Genomic DNA, 22,553 nt, shown 5'->3' on the forward strand with positions numbered 1-22,553 from the left:
ACTTCTGTTTGGGTGCCATTTAAGGAAAGAAATGAAGCAATAAAGAGGAACGATGAAGGTGGATGAGTTTAAATACTTGGGATCAACAGTACAGAGTAATGGGGAGTGTGGAAGAGAAGTGAAGAAGAGAGTGCAGGCAGGGTGGAGAAGAGTGTCAGGAGTGATTGGTGACAGATGGGTACCAGTAAGAGTGAAAGGGAAGGTCTACAGGACGCTAATTTTATTTTCCATGGACATATTTGATATTTTTTGCTAATTGTCCAGCATTGGTCACCATTAACTTCAACTTGGTGAGACCAGCTATGTTATTCGGGCTGCAGATGCTGGCACAGGAGACAGAGCTGGAGATGGCAGAGTAAAAGATGCTAAGATTTGTGACGAGGATGGACAGGATTAGAAATGAGGACATCAGAGGGTCAGCTCAGGTGGGACGATTTGGAGACAAAGTGGGAGAGGAGAGATTGCATTGGTTTGGACATGTGCAGAGGGGAGAAGAGAAGAGGTGTATATTGGGAGAAGGATGCTAAGGATAGAGCTGCCAGGGAAGAGGAGAAGAGGAAGGCCTAAGAGAAGGTTTATGGATGTGGTGAGAGAAGACATGCGGATGACGGGTGTGACAGAACAAGATGACGAGGACAGAAAGATATGGAAGAAGATGATCTGCTGTGACAACTCCTAACGGGAGCAGCCAAAAGAAGAAGAAGAAGTCCAGCATTGGTCACCATTAACTTCAACTTGGTGAGACCAGCTATGTTATTCGGGCTGGAGACGGTGGCACAGGAGACAGAGCTGGAGGTGGCAGAGTTAAAGATGGTGTGACGAGGATGGATAGAATTAGAAATGAGGACATCAGAGGGTCAGCTCAGGTTGGACGGTTTGGAGACAAAGTCAGAGAGGCGAGATGGTGTTGGTTTGGACATGTGCAGAGGAGAGATGCTGGGTATACTGGGAGAAGGATGGTAAGGATGGAGCTGACAGGGAAGAGGAGAAGAGGAAAGCCTAAGAGAAGGTGATGAGAGAGGACATGCAGGTGACGGGTGTAACAGAACAAGATGCAGAGGACAGAAAGATATGGAAGAAGATGATCTGCTGTGACAACCCGTAACGGGAGCAGAGTTAAAAATGCTAAGATTTGCATTAAGTGTGACAAGGATGGACAGGATTAGAACTGAGGACATTAGAGGGTCAGCTCAAGTTGGACAGTTTAGGAGACAAAGTCAGGGAGGTGAGATGCTGTTGGTTTGGACATGTCCAGAGGAGAGATGAGGGGTATGCTGGGAGAAGGGTGCTAAGGATAGAGCTGACAGGCAAGAGGAGAAGAGGAAGACCTAAGAGAAGGTTTATGGATGTGGTGAGAGAGGACATGCAGGTGACAGGTGTGACACAGCAAGATGACGAGGACAGGAAGAGATGGAAGAAGATGATCTGCTGTGGCGACTCCTAACGGGAGCAGCCGAAAGAAGAAGAAGAAGTTGACCAAATTCAGGGGAACAAATCTTAAACAAGCAATTCAATTAAAATGAATCCATAAGAAGTTAATTAGCAGCACAAACAGGGCACTCATTACAAAAAAGGGTTGGAATGAAAACCTGCGGCCACAGTGGTCGTCTAGGACCGGACTTGGTGACCCCTGATCTAAAGTATGGTCTGGACTAGATGAAGCTGACTGCCAAGGAACAGGAAAAGATATTCCATTAAAAATATCCCATGAACTGGCCGAGGCTGTGCAGTAGAATATCATATTTTGCTTTAAGTCAGAAAAAATTTGCCCTGGAAAGGACAAAAAGACAATTCAACTAGAAGATGAATGTTGGGTAAAAAGGACAAGACCAAGAATGATCTAAACAACAAAAAAAAAAACAACAAACGACAGCTGGAGTCTAAGCACCACGAGGCACCAAAATGCCAGCTTCCCTTTGTATGCCCCCCAACACCACTCAACTCTCTAAGCTGCTGCATTTTTCTGCCAACACATCAGCCACTTTCCTCCACTCAAAGCTGTTTTACACATCTCTGTATCTGTATCTGTAATTTATAACTCACGGAGGTCAGAGAAAAATCCGTTTTATTGTACACACCAACATCCAGGTCATCAAATACAAAAGACAAGGAGTGTGTAGAAATAAATCAAATGGTACTTACTGGTTCACCTGGCAATCCTCTTGGTCCAACCTCTCCATCATCTCCCTAAAGAGATTAGCACAGAAAAGTTAGAATGCTGTGATCAAAGTTCACCTTCAGGCTGTCTGCAGACTCAAGTCTATTTTCTCTCCTTTTAAATCCATAACATGCAGCGCTGGATCATGCATTGCATTTTTAACCTCACTGCTTCTCTTCCTCATTCTTGACATCTCCACTAAATCCTGTAAATTTAAAAAAAAAAAAAAACCTTTCTTCCCCAGCTATCTGTCTCCTGTCTTGTTAAGGCGAGTGTGAGAATGTGTCGTCTGGTAAGATAAGGTGGGCCTTGTTACTCCTGTCTAGCCAAGGTGACGGCTCCTTGTGGGTCACAGATTGCTGGAATGTTCCTCTTATGGAGGACGGGCCTCTTTGACCCCCTCAAGGGACTCCTCCTGATTTCTTACATTGTTAAATAAATGAAGCATTACGGTAAGAAACGGCCCTGTTTTTAATACTGTCTGAGTGCTGCCCACCTTCTTCCATGTTGCTCATTACTTCTGGACACTGGCATGCAAGTAGAGTCGCTGTCATGGAGCCACCAGGACTTTCATATCAAATGAAATCATAGGAGATGACAGGCCTCGTCTCACGTCAGTTTCTTATGTCCCTACATGTCAGATGAAGTCACTCCTTAGGCCTTCATACATTACATGCCACCTAGCTACGTGACTACAGACTTTACTAAACCGCTGGGCAGGTGGATTAGGAGACACTGCCAGATGAGGCATCTCAACCGAATGGCAGATGGCAGTGCCATGGTTCAATCCTTCACTTTACTTTTCAGCATGCAGTTAACCATCATCTGATTTACCATTATGTACTGCAGATGCCTACTGATGCTGCTATCATTAATTTCTGAATAAAATCCATCTGCCTGTCTGTTTGTCCATCTGTATGTCTGTCTATCTTTCAAAACAGATATGCTAATGTTTGTAAAGCTCCATCTGTTGGAATGAAAAATCTATCTACTATATAGTACCTTTCATATCTATCTATCTATTATATAGTGCCTTTCACTCTATCTATCTATCTATCTATCTATCTATCTATCTATCTATCTATCTATTATATAGTGCCTTTCACTCTATCTATCTATCTATCTATCTATCTGTCTATCTATCTATCTATTATATAGTGCCTTTCACTCTATCTATCTATCTATTATATAGTGCCTTTCACTCTATCTATCTATCTATCTATCTATCTATTATATAGTGTCTTTTGCTCTATCTATCTATCTATCTATCTATCTATCTCTTATATCCATCCATTCAGTTTCAAGGTAAATTCAAACTAATCTACATCTAACAAATAATTCTAGTACTAAAGCAAGCCATCCACCAATTCATTTTCAATTTCGTACATATCCATCTATTTATCCATTCATTCATGTCTAAACAAAAATGTATACATCCATCCATTATTATACACATCCAGTCAGTCAGTCAATTTCCACTAACTGTTAACTACAGGGTCACGGGGGTCTGCTGGAGCCAATCCCAGCCAGCTCAGGGCTCAAGGCAGGAACAAACCCTGGGCAGGGTGCCAGCCCACAGCAGGGCACACACACCAAGCACACACCAGGGACAATTTAGGATGGCCAATGCACTTAACCTGCATGTCTTTGGACTGTGGGAGGAAACCACACAGACACGGGGAGAACATGCAAACTCCACGCAGGGAAGACCCGGGAAGTGAACCCTCATCTCCTCACTGCAAGGCAGCAGCACTACCACTGCGCCGCCCACATCCATCAATCTTATTTCTATTTCTATTTTATTCACTTTCTCATTAAACTATCCATCCATCCATTGCAATTCAAGCTATATCCACCTAAAATGTCCAACATAAAAGATTTATACCCACAGCCGTCCATTCATGAACTCATTCACCTCCAAACATGACATGTCCATCCATCTATCAATTAGCTGTAAAACATAAGCCATCCACCTATCCATCAATTCATTCTCAAACTAAATCATTTACAGTGTGGTGGGTGGCCCTTGACTGGGTGGTCTCCTGGCCTCGGAACCCCTGCAGATTTTTTTTTTTCGCCAGCCCCATGGAGTTTTTTTTTTTTTTGTGTGTTTTCTGTCCTCCTTGTCCTACTTGATTCTTTGTTAATTAGTTTTGCCTAATTTTATTTTCACTTCACCTGTTTGCTGTCTGGTACAAATCTTGTAATCGATATTTAACCCACTTCCTCTTCTCCAAATGACTTGACATTTTGCACACTTAGTAACTTCTGATGTCAATACATGAATCAATAATCAGTTTCACTAATTAACTAATCAATTAATCCATGTGAATTAAGAACTGAAATGTTGATATTAAGAATAGTTCAAGATTTCACCAATAGATGGCGCTAGTAACTGATAGAAATATTAAAGGAAGCGTTAACATATTGATTACAAAATGATACTAAAACAAACCCAAGACTAAAAAGTTGAAAATTATATATATATATATAAAAAAATACTTTTTAAAAACATGCTTATATTAAGTTATAAAGTGTACTAAAAATTAAAGTACACTTTTTAACTTAATATAAGCATAGTTTTAAAAAGTTATTGTTTAATATATTTTTGTATTTTTTCTTTCATCATCTTCTCCATCATTTGTATGAAAATGTGCTACAGAAGTAAATGTTGTTGTTGTACATATATACATACAGGACAATTTGTATGTCACAAATACAATTATTTGATTTAAGTTGGGTAGAAACAATTTAGTCTGGAAATGAAATGATGGATGGATGGATGGATGAAGCTGATCCGTCCACCCCTTTATTCATGAATCATTTTTCACACTGCAGCCACCCACCATCCATTTAAGAATATTCAAGCTAAACTCATCTGTTAATTTTCAAAATAATTGTTTCTATCCACAGCAATCCATTCAATTACCTGACAATTGATTTCTTAACTAACTCCATCCATCAATTCCCCAACTAAAGCCATTTGTTATTTTTCAAGCTAAATGTTTTGTCCATACCCATTCATTCATTCATTGCTCCCTGGGCTATACTCTCCCATTTATTTTTAGACATTTTTCATACTAAATCCATCCATCTTCAAATTAAATTCACAAATCTGTTAAAACCAACTACTCACCCATCCACATATCCATCCATCCATCCATTCATTCATTTTTAATATAAATCCACACATCCAACAAATAATTTTCATCCTAAAATAATCAAATCAGCCTTTAATTTTCGATCAAGATGATTCTGTACGCACACCTGCATGTTTATCCGATTATTAATTTCTAAACTAAACTAAGTTTATTCATCTATCCACTAATCAATGTTCATACTGAAACAATCCAAACGCCTATCAGTTTTTATCTTTTATTTATTGTTATTCAGTTTTTTTTACGCTCAGCAATCCATCCATCTGCTCATTTTCTAAATATTTTGCTTAGCCATCCACTGATTGAAGTTCACACTAAAATGATTCACACGCCCGTCCATTTTTCAGACCTTTAATTCACTGTCAGACTAAATGTTTCTCTCCACACCATTTCATCCAGTCATTCATTTCTAGACTACGCCCGTCTCACCCCCCATCTTCTTAGCCCACCTTGTCCTGCCTGATCAGTAACACATCATCAAAGACCCCCATCCCTCAGACAGTTTTAACCCCTTCTTGCCACTTTACCATCCCATAATACTTTTAAGTGTTACACACTTTTTTTCCATATGAGCTGTGAGCTCCTGGTTGCCACCTTGCTATCCCATAATAATTCTGACTATTAGAACCTTTGTTTTATTGGTTCCAGGTTACCCCTTAGCCATCCCATAATATTTTAAATGTTGATTTATTTATTTTTTACACAAGATCTGGTAACCACCTTACCATCCCATAATAGTTTTGAACATTATAAACTTTTTTATACAGGACATGGTCACACTTTGCTATCCCATAATAACTCTTGACTATTGGAATCTTTGGATCTTTGACTCCTAGTTACCTCTCAGCCATCCCATAATAGTTTTCATTTTTTTTATATATATGAGATGAGACCTGGTGCCCACCTTACCATCCCATAACAATTTTCTATATCATAATTATTATTTTTTTAATATAAGACATGGTGACCATTTTGCTATCCCATAATAATTCTGACTATTAGAACCTTTGGTTCTTTCGCTCCTAGTTACCACTCAGTCATCCCATAATACATTTACAAGTTTTCATTTTTGTTTTATATGAGATGAGACCTGGTGCCCACCTTGCCATCCCATAAAAATTTTCTACATTCATTTTTTTTTTTTTTTTAATATAAGACATGGTGACCATTTTGCTATCCCATAATAATTCTGACTGTTAGAACCTTTGGTTCCTGGTTACCTCTTAGCCATCCCATAATATTTTAAATGTTGATTTATTTATTTTTTTATATGAGATCTGGTGCCCACCTTGCCATCCCATAATAATTTTGAACATTATTAACATTTTTTATGCGAGACATAGTCGCACTTTGCTATCCCATAATAACTCTGACTATTAGAACCTTTGGTTCTTTCGCTCCTAGTTACCTCTCAGTCATCCCATAATACATTTACAAGTTTTCATTTTTTTTTTATATGAGATGAGACCTGGTGCCCACCTTGCAATCCCATAAAAATTTTCTACATTAATTTTTTATTTTTTTTTTTAATATAAGACATGGTGACCATTTTGCTATCCCATAATAATTCTGACTTTTAGAACCTTTGGTTCCTGGTTACCCCTTAGTCATCCCATAATATTTTAAATGTTGATTTATTTATTTTTTTTTATATGAGACCTGGTGCTCACCTTGCCATCCCATAATAAATTTGAACATTACAAACTTTTTTATACAAGACATGGTCACATTTTCCTATCCCATAATAACTCTGACTATTAGAACCTTTGGTTCTGTGGCTCCTTGTTACCCCTTAGCCATCCCATAATACTTTTAGAAGTTTCCATTTTTTAAATTTTTTTTATATGAGATCTGATCTGGTGCCCACCTTGCCATCCCATAACAATTTTCTACATATATATATATATATATATATATATATATATATATATATATATATATATATATATATATATATATATATATATATATATATATATATATATATATATATATATATATATATATATATATATATATATTTATTTATTTATTTTAATACAACACCTGGTCATCATTTTGCTATCCCATAATAGCTGACTATTAGAGCCTTCTGTTCTTTGACTCCTGGTTACCCCTTTAACCATCCCATAATACTTTTCTTTCTGCCTACTGACTTGACGTCCCACTGCTCATCTGTGATGACAGAGCCTTCACTCTTCCATGTGCCCCTCCTAGCCTGAGTGATCCTGCCACGCTACTGTGTACCACTGCAGCCACCCCCTGAAGGGTTAACAGTAAAGGAAATGCACAAACCCTTTCTCCGTCGTCTCCTGGAGGCCCGGGCGGGCCGGGTGGGCCTGATTCACCCTGCAACAAGACGAAACAGTGATCAGTGCATGTAAAACACATTGCCGTCCCAGTTGGACGCAGAAGAACAGTTCAGAAACACCATGCCAGGATTTTGAAATATTACGCAGCCATGTTTTTCTGTTATAACAATATTACCACAATATCAACAACATCTGGCTGTGCGAGGCAGGGCCGCTGCAGCATTTCAAACAAGTCTCTAATGCCTCGAGCCGTTTTGGCTTCCAGTGATTTTCTGCTTCGAGGTCCCATCAACCATATTATTATTATTGTTTTTGCAATTTTGAATATATAGATCTCAGTTCCCTCATAATCATTGCCATATGCACAGCACACTGAGCAGTAGCTCAACAAATTACTTGGGGCACGGGACGGGAGATGCTTATGGGTAGGAGACCGCCATCCTCAAATAGGCCTGAGGCCACCAATTCTATTAAAGAATGCTAAGCACTTATGAAGGAGTTCCACTCTTAGGCAGCAGGGGGCAGTACATTTTCTTTTTCTTTGCAAAGTGTAATCCCTAAATGAGCCTGATATGACTCTTTTTACTAAAAAAAATATGACATGAAATCAAGGGAGTTATGCTCTGAGGCAGCAGGGGGCGGTATGCTCTTCTTATCATTGGGGAGCTCTGTCCTTAAATGGTTTGGGGGATTTCAGTTTGCTGAACAATACTGCTCAATCTTGAAGGGGGCAGCAAAGGGCATTAAACTCCCTTTTTTATTATGGGGTGGACTTTGGCACAGTATGCTTAGTTCTTCATTACTGGGCACTGTTTGTATAGTCTAAGGTTATCAATGTTTTTAAAGAATATTAACCAGTCGTAAAGGAGTTCACCCTCAGTACTCGATACTATTTTTAAATGGGACTGGGGTTATGGAATTTGATGAACAATTTCACAGAGGGGTGGCACAGTGATAGCGCTGCTGCCTCACAGTGAGGAGACCTGAGTTCACTTCCCCGGTCCTCCCTGCATGGAGTTTGCATGTTCTCCCCGTGTCTGCGTGGGTTTCCTCCCAAAGTCCAAAGACATGCAGGTTGGGTGCATTAGTGATTCTAAATTGTCCCTAGTGTGTGCTTGGTGTGTGTGTGTGTGTGTGTGTGTGCCCTGTGGTGGGCTGGCGCCCTGTCTGGTGTTTGTTCCTGCCTTGCATCCTGTAAAAAGAAGGGCAGCATGGTGGCATTTATAGAGGGTACAGCAGCTGCCTCACAGTTAGGAGACCTGAGTTCGCTTCCCTGCATGAAGTTTGCCTGCTCTCCCCGTGTCTGCATGGGTTTCCTCCCACAGTCCAGAGATGTGCAGGTTAGGCGCATTGGCGATTCTAAATTGTGTGTGCCATGTGGTGGGCTGGCGCCCTGCCTGGGGTTTGTTTCCTGCCTTGCGCCCTGTGTTGGCTGGGATTGGCTCTAGCAGACCCCCTTGACCCTGTAGTTAGGATATAGCGGGTTGGATAATGGATGGATGGAATTTCACAGAGTTTAGAAGGAGAAACATTTTGAGCAACCTTCCTCTTTCTTTAAAAAGTACGAACGGGTCCACGGCTACTGATGTTGTTGAACAACATTACACAATCTTCTTTTGTTGGGTACATGGTGTGGCAGTAGGGGACAATTAACTATTTTTTCCACCTTAAGGGGCTGTCAATTCCCTTTTTCATTATGATGGGGGCAGTTACTCTCCTTTTTAATTATAGGGCACTACCTTCATATTGATATTCTTGAACAGTATCATGCAGTCTTAAAGGAGTTCCATTCTGGAGCAGTAGGGGGCAGCACACTCTCTTTCTCATTGGAGGTCACTATTTTAGATGAGTGTGAGGATATCAGTTTTGCTGCACAGACCAGAGGCATTAGGAGGCAGTAAGCTCTACCTTTTCTTTACAAAGATCTTGAGGGGACAGTAGGGGGCAAAAACACTTTTTAAATTTACTTTTCAGAAAAGGGGGGTACATGAAATCTCATTAATATAAGACATGGTGACCATTTTGCTATCCCATAATAATTCTGACTATTAGAACCTTTGGTTCTTTGAGTACTGGTTACCCCGTAGCCATCCCATAATATTTTAAATGTTAATTTATTTATTTTTTTACACAAGATCTGGTAGCCACCTTGCCATCCCATAATAATTTTGAACATTATAAACTTTTTTATACAAGATGTAGTCACACTTTGCTATCCGATAATAATTCTGACTATTGGAACCTTTGGTTATTTGGCTCCTTGTTACCTCTCAGCCATCCCATAATACTTTTACAAGTTTACATTTTTTTTTATATGAGATGAGATCTGGTGCCCACCTAGCCTTCCCATAACAATTTTCTACATTATATATATATATATATATTTTTTTTTTAATATAAGACATGGTGACCATTTTGCTATCCCACAATAATTCTGACTATTAGAACCGTTGGTTCTTTGGTTCCTGGTTACCCCTTTCATTATAAGGCTCCATTTTTATTCATTAATAAAATATTTTTATTCATTAATAAATTATTATATATTTATTTTATATTTTATCTTATTTTTACTCTTGAACAATATCTCAATGGAGTTTCTGCTCTGAGGCAGCAGAGGGCAGTACACTCTCTTACTCAGTAGAGGGCATTATTTTAAATTGCTATGAACCTACCCAGTCCATGAGTTCCACTCTGAGGCAGTAGGGGGCAGTACACTCTACTTTTTTTTAACAAAGCATTATGTTTAAATATGTGGTGGGATTTATTTCTGCCTAGTGCCCTGTGTTGGCTGGGATTGGCTGCAGCAGACCCGTGACGCTATGTTAGGATATAGCGGGTTGGACAATGACTGACTGACTATGTTTAAATGCGTCTAAGATTATGGATTTTGTTGAATAATATTTCATAATCTTGAGGGAAGTTACGCTCCAGCAACTCTATTTTTTCTTTTCAAACTGCCCTATCATTATATGGGGCAGTAAACTTTCTTTTTCATTATAGGGCATTATTCTTATATGGGTCTGAGGCTACCAATACTCTTAAACAACATCACCCGATTTTAAAAGTATTTCACTGTAATGCAGTAGGGGGCAGCACAGTCTTTTCCCTGTTACACTGCACTATTTTCGAAAGGACCTGAGGATACCAGTTCTGCAGAATGATGTTACACTCTGAAGCAGAAGGGGGCAGCAAAGTTTCCTTTTTACAAAGCACTACATTTTGGAGGCGGCATGGTGGCACAGTGGTAGTGTTGCTACCTCGCAGTAAGGAGACCTGGGTTTGCATTCGGGGTCATCCCTGTGTGGAGTTTGCATGTTCTCCCCGTGCCTGCGTGAGTTTCCTTCCACAGTGCAAAGACATGCAGGTTAGGTGCATTGGCCATCTTAAGTTGTCCCTAGTGTGTGCCCTGCTGTGGGCTGACGCCCTGCCCAGGGTTTGTTCCTGCCTTGCACGCTGGGATTGGCTCCAGCAAACCCCCTTGACCCTGTGTTACGATATAGTGGGTAAGATAATGACTGACTGACTACATTTTGGAGCAATGGTACACATTCAAGAAGGCTTTCCACCTTCTAGTCAGTAGGGGGCGGTAAACTCCTTTTTTCCTTTTCAAACCACTATCCATAAATGGGTCCAAAGCCTTACACTTTCTTGAAGAATATTACACCTCCTTTGGAGATTTCCTCTGTGAGGCAGCAGGGGGCAGCACACGTTTTCTTTAGGGGGCACTATTCTTAAGCAAGCACAGGGCTATTAGTTTTGTTGAGTGAGTTCCACTCTCAGACAATAGAGGGCAGTAGATTCTCTTTTTCTTTACAAAATACGTATACTTCAGTATGTCCAAGGCTGCTGGTTTTGTTAAATAATATTACACAAAGTTGAGAGGAGTTAGGGCAGTAGGGGACAGTAAACTCTATTTTTCTTCTTAATCTTTCTTATCATTATAGGGGGCAGTAAAGTCTCTTTTGCATTCTTATTCATGTGTCTGATGCTCCAAAAATTCAAAAGAAGTTAATTAGCAGCAAAAACAGATCACTGGTTAAGAAAAGGGTTAGAATGAAAACCTGCAGCCACTGCAGCCCTCTGGGACTGGAGCTGGGCACCCCTGATTTAAAGGGCCCAGGGCTGCTGATTTGGTTGAACAATATCAATAATAATAATAATACATTTTATTTATATAGCGCCTTTCCCGTGCTCAAGGCGCTTAACATGAATTTTAATGAAAAGTGTTGATAACAGGGATGAGCGGCAGCAACATGCGTGTGCCAGCGTCCCCTCCACAGTTAGACTGTGCCCAATCTTGAAGAGGGTTAGGCTTTGTGGTAGTAGGGGGCAGTTAACCCTCTTTTCATTTCAGGGGACAGAAAACTTTCTTTTTCATTATTAGGCGGGCACTATTCCAAATTGGGTTTGACGACACCAATATTCATAAACAATACCACCGAATCTCTTAAAGGGGGCGGTTAGCTCCCCTTTTCTTTACAAAGTACTTTTACAGTATTTAAAGGGCCCGGGGCTGCTGATTTGGTTGAACAATAATATTAATAATAATAATAATAACAGATTTTATTTATATAGCGCCTTTCTTATGCTCAAGGCGCTTATCGCAAATTTTAATAAAAAGTGTTGATAACAGGGAAGAGCGGCAGCAACATGCATGCCCCAGGGTCCCCTCCACTGTTAGGCTGTGCCCAATCTTGACAGGGTTAGGCTCTGTGGTAGTAGGGGGCAGTTAACTCTCTTTTCTTTTCCTTTTTCATTATTGGGATGACGACCACAATATTCATAAACAATACCACCTAATCTCTTAAAGGAGGCAGTAATCTCTCTTTACCTTTACAAAGTGCTACCTTCTCCAAAGATGTCCATTTTATTCAGACAGACCGTCACAAGGGGTGTCCCCGTCTGAGACTACAGGGGGCAGGAAGCGCTTCTTTTCTTTTCAAAGCACTATCTTTAAATGGGTCAGAAGATGGCAATCTGATTAAACAATATTACATCGACCCAGAGATCCGCTCTAAGGAAGTCAGGGACAATAAAGTCTCCTTTTCCTGCATTACAATGGAGTCCTTTGGTCTCCTCAAAGGTATTAATCGGCTCAAAATGTCAAGACAGATGGAAAATAATTACGCACAGATGTGCACGCTAACACCAAGGCACCGTCGAGGCATGAGGCGGCTAATTAGGTTATAACAAGGTCAAGGGTGGCATCATCTGGGTTTGTTTGCCAAGGAAGGAAAAAAAACAAAAACAAAAACAAAATGCCACATAAAGTGTAACCAGGGGATCCACCGGTGACATAACAGCTGGACGCCTCCTCTCGCTTTCTGTTCTGCACTCGTGTAGTTGGCCGTTAGATACACTTGGGGAAGTCAATGACTGTAACTTAATTTTCCAGGATCCATACTGTAGAAGTCCAAAGCACAGAGCAGTGCCACCGTCACCACGACATGGCACATACAACATTTATAATCACAGGAAGGGAAGTGACATTACCATCCAGTGAAACCTTGCAAGAGAGCAACCTATAGATGGCACTGTTACCATTTTATTGGACGGTTACCGCAGGAGGAGCTTTGAAGGCAGCTGGATTAGTAACTTTAAAAGTATTTATTTATTACATTGCATATGTTATTCCAAAATACTGGACAAACCAAAAAATGTTGAAATTGTTCCAATACTCATATAAGGCAGACCCTGACACGTAAACATTTTCAGTCTGGGCGATTCAAGGAGTGGAACAGTCAGAACAAACCAATGAAGCCCTTTGTGTTGCAGTTCAACGTAGGAGCCAGTAGGTGGACCCCACAGCATTTGAACAATTACTCGTCGTAACAGCGCATTCTTTAAATCCAGTTCAGGGGTCAGAGCGGGGCTGCAACAGTAGCAATGCAGCAACCCACACTGGATGGGATGCCACCCATTCATCCACACATTGGTTTATACTTCACGCAACGCGACATTTGCTCCAGCGGACTCCCCTGCTTGCAACGCGTTTACTGTTTATACGCGCGCGCGTACTTTACGGAAATCTGGCAGAATCCACCAGGTGGCAGTGCGAGATATCATCACGATGAGAACAGGTTCGGCTTCACCCATTCAATTCCCTTGCCGCAATATCTCTGAAAAGGATTTTTAATGATTAAATCCATCAATCGAGGGATGTGCCCATTCCAGCAAGCATTAAGGCACGAGGCTGAAACAATACCAGTGGACGGGGCATCAGCTCCTCGCAAGGTGAATACAAGCACTCACATACACACTGGCGTCATTTTAGCGTCACCAAATCTGCATATCTTTGGAAGGAAACCGGAGCCCACTGTGGAAACCCAGCAGGAAAACACCGTGTCACCCTATGTGTGTAATCATTAACAATATTTAAACGAAATTAACTATTTATTTGTAAAATATAACATACATACTTTAATGCATTTCATCATGAAAGTGATATCAAGTAGAAATCTAAGGATTCTAAATGTGCTGGAATATCATATACATTTAATGTGCTCTGTGTGGCGATTGCTGCTGTCAGGTCGGGAGGAAGCCACAGATAAAACGACGGCACATAAGACGGTATGTGAGACGATCGGGAATATGCGACGCTTAATTATAAAAGCACCACGAATGCATTTGTATGTCGGCATTTTGCTTCACCGCATCCAACCATTCATCAGACATTGAAGCGCGCACACCGATCTCGTAGGATCTGCATAGAGGCTTTCTGTCACATGTCGATAGTAAACGGAGACTCTGACGTCACGTTACTACATTTATCACACTGCACCTCCCGACTGGGACTGCAACTCGCGCACGCGTCGCGTTAATTTCTGAGGACCTGCTCAGAGGACGCGTCAAATGAATGCTGGGCACGCGCGGCAGCTATGTTGTGTGCGCGTACACGTTCTCAGTGTGACGTGTAAACGAGCCCTGATGTGTGCGCGCACGCATTCTGAGCGTGACGTTTAAACGAGCCCTGATGTGTGCGCGCACACGTTCTGAGCGTGACGTATAAACGAGTCCTGATGTGTGCGCGCACGCATTCTGAGTGGGACGTTTAAACGAGCCCATACAGCGCTCACATGGCTCAAATTTAATCACCAATGAATCCTTATGGGGGTAACCAACATCAGCCGAGGTGCCAGTGGATGGCAGGACACACTCTGTATCCAAAAAGACTTGACGTCCAGACAGGTTCTGGTAATGCTAATCAGGTCAAATAAAACCCACTCCTAACATTTTTTAAAATCGAGTTTACTTCCAGGGCTTGCCAACAACATTTGACTTTTTGGGTACCTCGTGTTCTCATTGTAGCAGAATCAAGAAGCAGCTTGAACCTCAATACTGTGAGCTCCTCTTTTTGATTAACTCCATTAAAAAATATAAAGCAAGAATCATTGACCACTCACAGTGACTAAACTGTGTCATATCATGGCAGCTCAGCTCTACTCAATAGACAGAAATAGGAAGAGAGAGACCCTCACCCTGTGGCCCTTTTCACCAGGCAAACCAGCAAGACCATCAAACCCTCGGTCACCCTGTGGAGAGAAAAAAGAAAACAAAAAACAAACATTATTTAGTGAACTCCAAGACTTGTAGGGATGGCATAAGACTGGCACACTGCATATGCTGCTATAGCCATATCAAGGGGGGCTTGGGGGGAGAGGTCAAAGTTAAAGGTTGTGTTGTAATCTGATTGTTTCAACACGTTGTTATGGTTACAAACATCAGTCCTCTAAAGTGTTTTCAAATTGGCTTATTCATGGAAATTGGGGCGCAGTGGGAAACAAACACCACACATTCACACCCAACCACATTAAAGCTGCCAATTAAATGAAAACACATCTCTCTGGGAAACGGGGGGAAAAAAGTAAAGAAATCTGAGGAAAAACAACAAGGAGACCTCCATACGTGGGAGCAGGAGAGTAACTGGGAGACGTCAGTACTAAACACTGCACCACTCGGCACCACCGACAGGTAGACACGACCTGCAAAACCGACTATGTGTAAAAATGAAATGAAATGAAATAAGATGCGGTGGGCACCATGGTCAACTTAAATCAATTAAAGCAGAACAATAAAGGAAGAGATTATTATAGGATGGAAGGCAATGGTTCATCTGCAACACAAAATTGGATTGAAGGAACTGCAGAACACAAGCAAAATGGAAAACAACTGAAGGACACAACTGATGAAAGAAATGAAAGGGACAAGATAGATAGATACTGTAGATAGATAGATAGATAGATAGATAGATAGATGGATGAAAGGCACTATATAATAGATAGATAGATAGATAGATAGATAGATAGATAGATAGATAGATAGATAGATAGATAGATAGATAGATATGAAAGGCACTATATAACAAGTAGATAGATAGATAGATAGATAGATAGATAGATAGATAGATAGATAGATAGATAGATAGATAGATAGATAGATAGATAGATAGATAGATAGTTTTTTTTCTATCTATCTATCTATCTATCTATCTAAGACAGGGTGCCAGTCAATCATAGGGCACACTGAGCTAAGTAGTCACTGATCGACTTAACGAGAACATTTTCGAGATGTGAGAGTAAACCCCACATGAGCAACAAACATGTAAACTCCCCAGGCAGGAATTCAAATCCAGAAATGTATGCCAACCAGGTGATGCAACACTTTTCTCTGCAGAATAATTTGTAAGAAAAACAAATAAGTGCAATTACCTTGGTTCCAGTTTGACCGGGCATTCCTCGAGCACCATCAGAACCAGCGCGTCCCTGTTGGAGGAGATGTGATAACATGGCTCATAAGTCATGCAAAGGCAGATGCTTTATAAATTGAAACAAGTATAGCATATCACGAAGGATCCTGATGAAGGAGTATAACCAAGCAGGGGGTTCAAAAATATTAATAATAATAATAATAATAATAATAATAATAATAATAATAATAATAATAATAATACATTTTATTTATTCATAGGCATCTTTTTAAACACTTAAGGACACCAAACAATAGATAAAACATATATTATTAACAAAAATAAAATACAAAATTTAAAATCAGACCGAGCAATTGTAGTCAAAGAGAAAAAGCCGTCTTAAACAGATGAGCTTAAAGTTTAGATTTGAAAAGTGAAAATGACTCAATATGTCTAAGCTCAGATGGTAGTGAGGGGGCGGTCAAGCGGATGGAGGAAGAGGATCTGAGGGTACGGGGAGGGAACAGCAACATGGAGGAGGTCAGACAGATATGGAGGGGCGAAGTTGTGGAGAGCCTTAAAAGTTAACAGAAGAATTTTGAATTGAATGCAGAATTGAATTGGTAGCCAGTGAAGCTGCTGCAAGACGGGAGTGATATGGTGAATAGAGGGGGTTCTAGTAATGATGCGGACGGGCAGCTGAATTCTGGACCAGTTGAAGCTTATAAAGAGATTTGTGAGAAAGACTAAAAATAAGGGAACTGCAATTATCGAGACGAGAAGTGACAAGGCTATGAGTGGGGAACAATGGAGGGGCGAATACGATTAAAGTTACGCAATGGAAATATGGAGTCTGGGAAATGTTACTGAAGTGAGACTGAAAAGATAAAATACTGACAAGGATGACACCTGTGGGGAGGGGGAGACAGAGGAATTATCAACAACAAAGGAAAAATAATCAGTTTTGGATAATGTTGATTTTGTACCAACGAGCAGAGTCACAGTCAGGGCGGCTGATGGGACGGTCCTTACAAATGACACTGCAGTTGTGACCCTCTGGGCTGGCTACTCTGAGCAGTTATTCAAAGCTGATCCTCTGGTTAGGACGTTGGATATCTCGGGGTCTACGGTCCTAAGGCTGATCCTCCAATTAGCTGTGAACCCCCCAGTCTCACTGAGATGGCACAGGTGGTGAACCAGCTGAGCATAGGGGGTGAAGGCTGCAGGGATCTGTGGTATCCTGGGGTGAACTTCTCCAGGCTGGTGGTAAAGCTGTCCTCCTGGCATTACAAGCAATCTTTGCTTCCATTTGGGAGACTGGCATCATCCCAACTGACTGGAAAACAGGACTTGTCATCCCTATCTGGATTGGGGCAACTACAAGGGGATACCACTGCTCTCCGTGCCAGGTGAGGTCTTCGCTAGGGTCGTCCTCAATAGGATCCGTGATCACTTGCTCACTTACGAGCAAATGGAACAGTCTGGTTTTACGCCTAAGAAGTCCGCCATCGACTGCATCCTGGCACTGAGGGTTCTCATGGAGCGCAAACGCGAATATCGGCAGAGCTTCTTTGCAGCCTTTGTTGATTTTCGTAAAACGTTCGACTCAGTTGATTGAGCCGCCCTGTGGGACATCCTGAGACTTCGCAGGATCCCCTTGAGGTTGCTGGATATCATGGCCGGCCTGTACACTGGGGCTGTGAGTGCTGTGCAGAGTGGAGGCAGAACCTCTCGGTTAACACTAGAATTACCAGAGCCTACGAAAAAACTCGTAATTCCGTCCCACCTTAAACTGCTTCTTAAATCCCTTTACACCTCTCCGCCAGCGTCCTTTGTCTTCTAAATGTGCTGATAAATAGAAGCCGGCTATTCCATCCCCCCACCAATTTAGAACGTGCACGAACTTCTCTCAGCTCATGCCTTGATTGAGTATCTGGGAGTGAAGTGGAGTTTTAGAGTGGAAATAATAGATCGTTGTTTGGAACACACGCATTTCATGTCTGTTCAGTTTCTACAGTAATCTGTGTCAACACATTGTTAAAACAGAAACTTTTTTATATTCTAGTAGTAGATGACAAAATGTAGGCATAAACTATATAATGTATGAAGCCTGAAGTCCAAATAGCAAAGAAACATTTTCACAAGAATAACACAATTGCACTTTTATTCAAACATATAACTGCAGAAACAAAAGCCGCCTTAACATGCGACATTGACACCAGTTTACTGTAACTGACTCCGTGGCTCAATAGACTCAGCCCCGCTTGGGAATCAAGGGGTCGCGGGTTCGATCCTGCGCCCTCCGTTTTGAGAAGTAAACTGCTCTTAGTCTTACTGTTTTAAAATAAAAGCATACTTTTGATTTCAGTCTGTAACAGCCGGTGCAGTTTATGATCCTTGTAAAGGTTAGCTTTTTTTTATTCACTTTTCAGTCTCAGTCGCGTTCAGAATCAATCCATACAACCCCATCTGACACGGCTGTTTTCACTAAAGACGCGCTATAGCTCTGCAGTGTACCACGATGCATACTAACGCACAATCACCAATCGCCCCCGGTTCTGACATACAAACGCTGGCGAAGCTGCCTTCTTCGTATCTCACCGTCACTTGCTTTTCGTTTTATTGAGTGTTCCTGCCAGTCCCCGCATGTTGCTGTATGCTTTTTCTTTTGTACTACAGGACATGCAGAGGAAAAATGGTAAAGACCAGTAACTTCGGCGCTATATGCAATCATCAGACACTCCCCATCTGCCCATGTCGTTCAAGCACAGGAACATATATTGGTGTAAAAGTATAACAAAAGTGCACTTTTATTCAAGTGCACTTTTTCCATCGCCTTTTCCTGTAAGAAGCAGTGTACACACTTCTCTCTATCCAGCATACAGCAACATGCGGGGACTGGCAGGAACACTCAATAAAACTGAATAAAAAGAAAATCAAGTGACGGTGAGATACGAAGAAGGCAGCTTCGCCAGCGTCTGTGTGTCAGAACCGGGGGGGCGTTAGTATGCATCGTGGTACAACGCAGAGCTATAGCGCGTCTGTATTCTGTTTCTTTTGTACTCGAGGGCACGCAGAGGAGAGAATAGTAAAGAGCAGTAAGTTCGGCGCTATATGCAATCATCAGACACTCCCCATCTGCCCGTTGTTTTGTTATACTTTTCAATACTTTTATACTGCTCAAACGGGCATGCTCAAAAAATACACGTGTAATGCCACGAAAAGTGCACGCAGACACTTCATTTCGCAAACAAAACAAGTGCACTTTTATTCAAAACTACCTGTATAACCGAAGAAAAAAGAAAGCAAGTTACAGTAGGCGATTGATACGACAGCTTGCATGGTGCAATGCTAAGAAGTGCAGATTTTCATTCCGTGCTATATAAAATCATCACATTCAAATATTAACAGTTCCCACACACCCAAGGACCGTCCTTCCTACATTTACGACACGTGTACTTGTTGCCGTGTACACACCTCTCTGTGCTATGGTTTCTATTACACTGAATGAGCACCTGACACTGTACTTTCTTCCCTGGGGAAGGGTCCGCATCAGAGAATTTCCAGTTCCTGCATAAATTCACACCCGATCTGACGCTGTTCGTTTTCAAATAATATTGCATTAGTGCGATTATATTTTCACATATATTGTCTCTTTCTTTCAGGTGTGTAATAGAAACCACAGCATAGAGAGAAGTGTGTACACTGCTTCTTACAGGAAAAGGCGATGGAAAAAGTGCACTTGAATAAAAGTGCACTTTTGTTATACTTTTACACCAATATATGTTCCTGTGTTTGAACGACACGGGCAGATGGGGAGTGTCTGATGATTGCATATAGCGCCGAAGTTACTGGTCTTTACCATTCTTTCCTCTGCATGTCCTGTAGTACAAAAGAAAAGCATACAGCAACATGCGGGACTGGCAGGAACACTCAATAAAACGAAAAGCAAGTGACGGTGAGATACGAAGAAGGCAGCTTCGCCAGCGTTTGTGTGTCAGGGGGGGGTGATTGTGCGTTAGTATGCATCGTGGTACACTGCAGAGCTATAGCGCGTCTTTAGTGAAAACAGCCGTGTCAGATGGGGTTGTATGGATTGATTCTGAACGCGACTGAGAATGAAAAGTGAATAAAAAAAAGCTAACCTTTACAAGGATCATAAATTGCACCGGCTGTTACAGACTGAAATCAAATGTATGCTTTTATTCTAAAACAGTAAGACTAAGAGCAGTTTACTTCTCAAAACGGAGGCGCAGGATCGAACCCGACCCTTGATTCCCAAGCGGGGACTGAGTCTATTGAACCACGGAGTCAGTTACAGTAAACTGGTGTCAATGTCGCATGTTAAGGCGGATTTTTGTTTCTGCAGTTATATGTTTGAATAAAAGTGCAATTGTGTTATTCTTGTGAAAATGTTTCTTTGCTATTTGGACTTCAGGCTTCATACATTATATAGTTTATGCCTACATTTTGTCATCTACTACTAGAATATAAAAAAGTTTCTGTTTTAACAATGTGTTGACACAGATTACTGTAGAAACTGAACAGACATGAAATGCGTGTGTTCCAAACAACGATCTATTATTTCCACTCTAAAACTCCACTTCACTCCCAGATACTCAATCAAGGCATGAGCTGAGAGAAGTTCGTGCACGTTCTAAATTGGTGGGGGGATGGAATAGCCGGCTTCTCTTTATCAGCACATTTAGAAGACAAAGGGCGCTGGCGGAGAGGTGTGAAGGGATTTAAGAAGCAGTTTAAGGTGGGACGGAATTACGAGTTTTTTCGTAGGCTCTGGTAATTCTAGTGTTAATTCTGGGGTCCGTCAGCGGTGTGTTCTGCTCCTACTCTGTTCAATGCTTGTATGGACTGGGTGTTGGGAAAGGCGTTGGGTCTGGCGGCTGTGGGGAGAAGAAAGATTCCCGGATCTTGACTTTGCTGATCTTCGTGGAGTCAAGGGAGGCTTTGATCGGCGCTCGAGAGACTGAGTGAGGAGTCGGAGTGTCTGGGCTTGCGAGGGTCCTGATAAAAACCAATGAGCCAGGCCTTTAATGACCTCTTGGGCACGGCCATCAGCAGTGTGTCTGTCTGCAGAGAGAGTGAGAGTGAGAGTGACCTCAGCAGTGACATTCATGTCTCTGGTGACTCTTCCTATGATGTCAGCAGATGGATTGGGAGAGCATGGGGGGTCATGAGATCGCTGGAAAGGGGTGAGTGGCGCTCCCGATATCTCTGAAAAAGGACGAAGGTCAAAGTCTTTAGAGTCCCGGTGCTTCCTGTCTTGCTATATGGTTGCGAGACATGGACGCTATCCAGTGACCTGAGACGAAGACTGGACTCCTTTGGTACTGCGTCTCTCTGTAAAATCCTTGGGGGCCACTGGTTTGACTTTGTGTTGCTCATGGAGTCCCGAGTGAGGCACATGACCTGCATTGTGAGAGTGCGTCAGTTACAGCACTACGGCCATGTGGCGCGTTTCTCCAAGGGTCATTGTTGGGAACCCGAGTGGTTGGACCAGGCCAAGGGGTCGCCCATGTAACACCTGGCTGGGGCAGATGGAGGGTCATTTCCGGAGAGTAGGACTGGACCGTGTGTCTGCCTGGGGGTTTGCCAACTGGGATCCCGAGTTGTTTCGTCGTGTAGTGGGTGCGGCAACGGGCTGTACCAGTGCAGGCTCCCCAACTTGACTTGACTTGAGGAGAACCTCAGCTTTGTCACTTGTTATTTAATTTAAGAAAAATTGAAGAAAACCAGGATTTGATTTCTGCTATGCAGTCAATAAGCAAGGAGGGTGGAAAGGAGACAGTAGGTTTGCTAGTGAGGTAGAGGTGGAAGTCATCAGCATGACAGGGGAAGATGATGTTAGATTTACGAAAGGAGAAGGAGGTAAATAATGAAGAGGAGGGGCCCCAGGACAGAGCCCACCTGAAGTAACAGCGGTGGGTTGGGATGGGAAAGTTTTAAGCTGAACAAACTGAGTGCGGCCTGAGAGGTAGGATCTGAACCAATCCAGTGGAGTGTGGGTAACGCCAATCGGAGATAATCTATTAAGAAGCGTGGTGTGACAAATAGTGACAATGGCCGCACTCAGATCAAGGAGGATGAGAACTGTGATTAGCCCAGAATCAGCTGCCATCAGGAGGTCGTTAGTAATCTACAGAGCTGTAGTCATGTGAAGAAGTTTGGGAACCCCTCTCAGCCTGCATAATAATCGACTCTCCTTTCAATAAAGATCACAG

The 22,553-nt window shown here is 41.8% G+C and overlaps 1 protein-coding gene across 2 annotated transcripts in view; it reads right to left on the minus strand.

The window, feature by feature from the left end:
- The window catches only part of LOC120535077 (collagen alpha-1(XI) chain-like), a 456,300-nt gene that overhangs the window by 172,910 nt on the left and 260,837 nt on the right, over nucleotides 1-22,553 (minus strand). For both annotated transcript variants that reach the window (XM_039762625.1, XM_039762624.1), the window contains exons 17-20: nucleotides 16,337-16,390; nucleotides 15,107-15,160; nucleotides 7,612-7,665; nucleotides 2,143-2,187 (exon numbers count right to left, since the gene is read on the minus strand). In XM_039762625.1, coding sequence (XP_039618559.1) covers nucleotides 2,143-2,187; nucleotides 7,612-7,665; nucleotides 15,107-15,160; nucleotides 16,337-16,390 — 207 coding nt within the window. The remainder of the gene's footprint in view (nucleotides 1-2,142; nucleotides 2,188-7,611; nucleotides 7,666-15,106; nucleotides 15,161-16,336; nucleotides 16,391-22,553) is intronic.

This window comes from Polypterus senegalus, chromosome 9 (assembly GCF_016835505.1).
Source record: "Polypterus senegalus isolate Bchr_013 chromosome 9, ASM1683550v1, whole genome shotgun sequence".
Lineage (NCBI taxonomy): Eukaryota > Metazoa > Chordata > Cladistia > Polypteriformes > Polypteridae > Polypterus > Polypterus senegalus.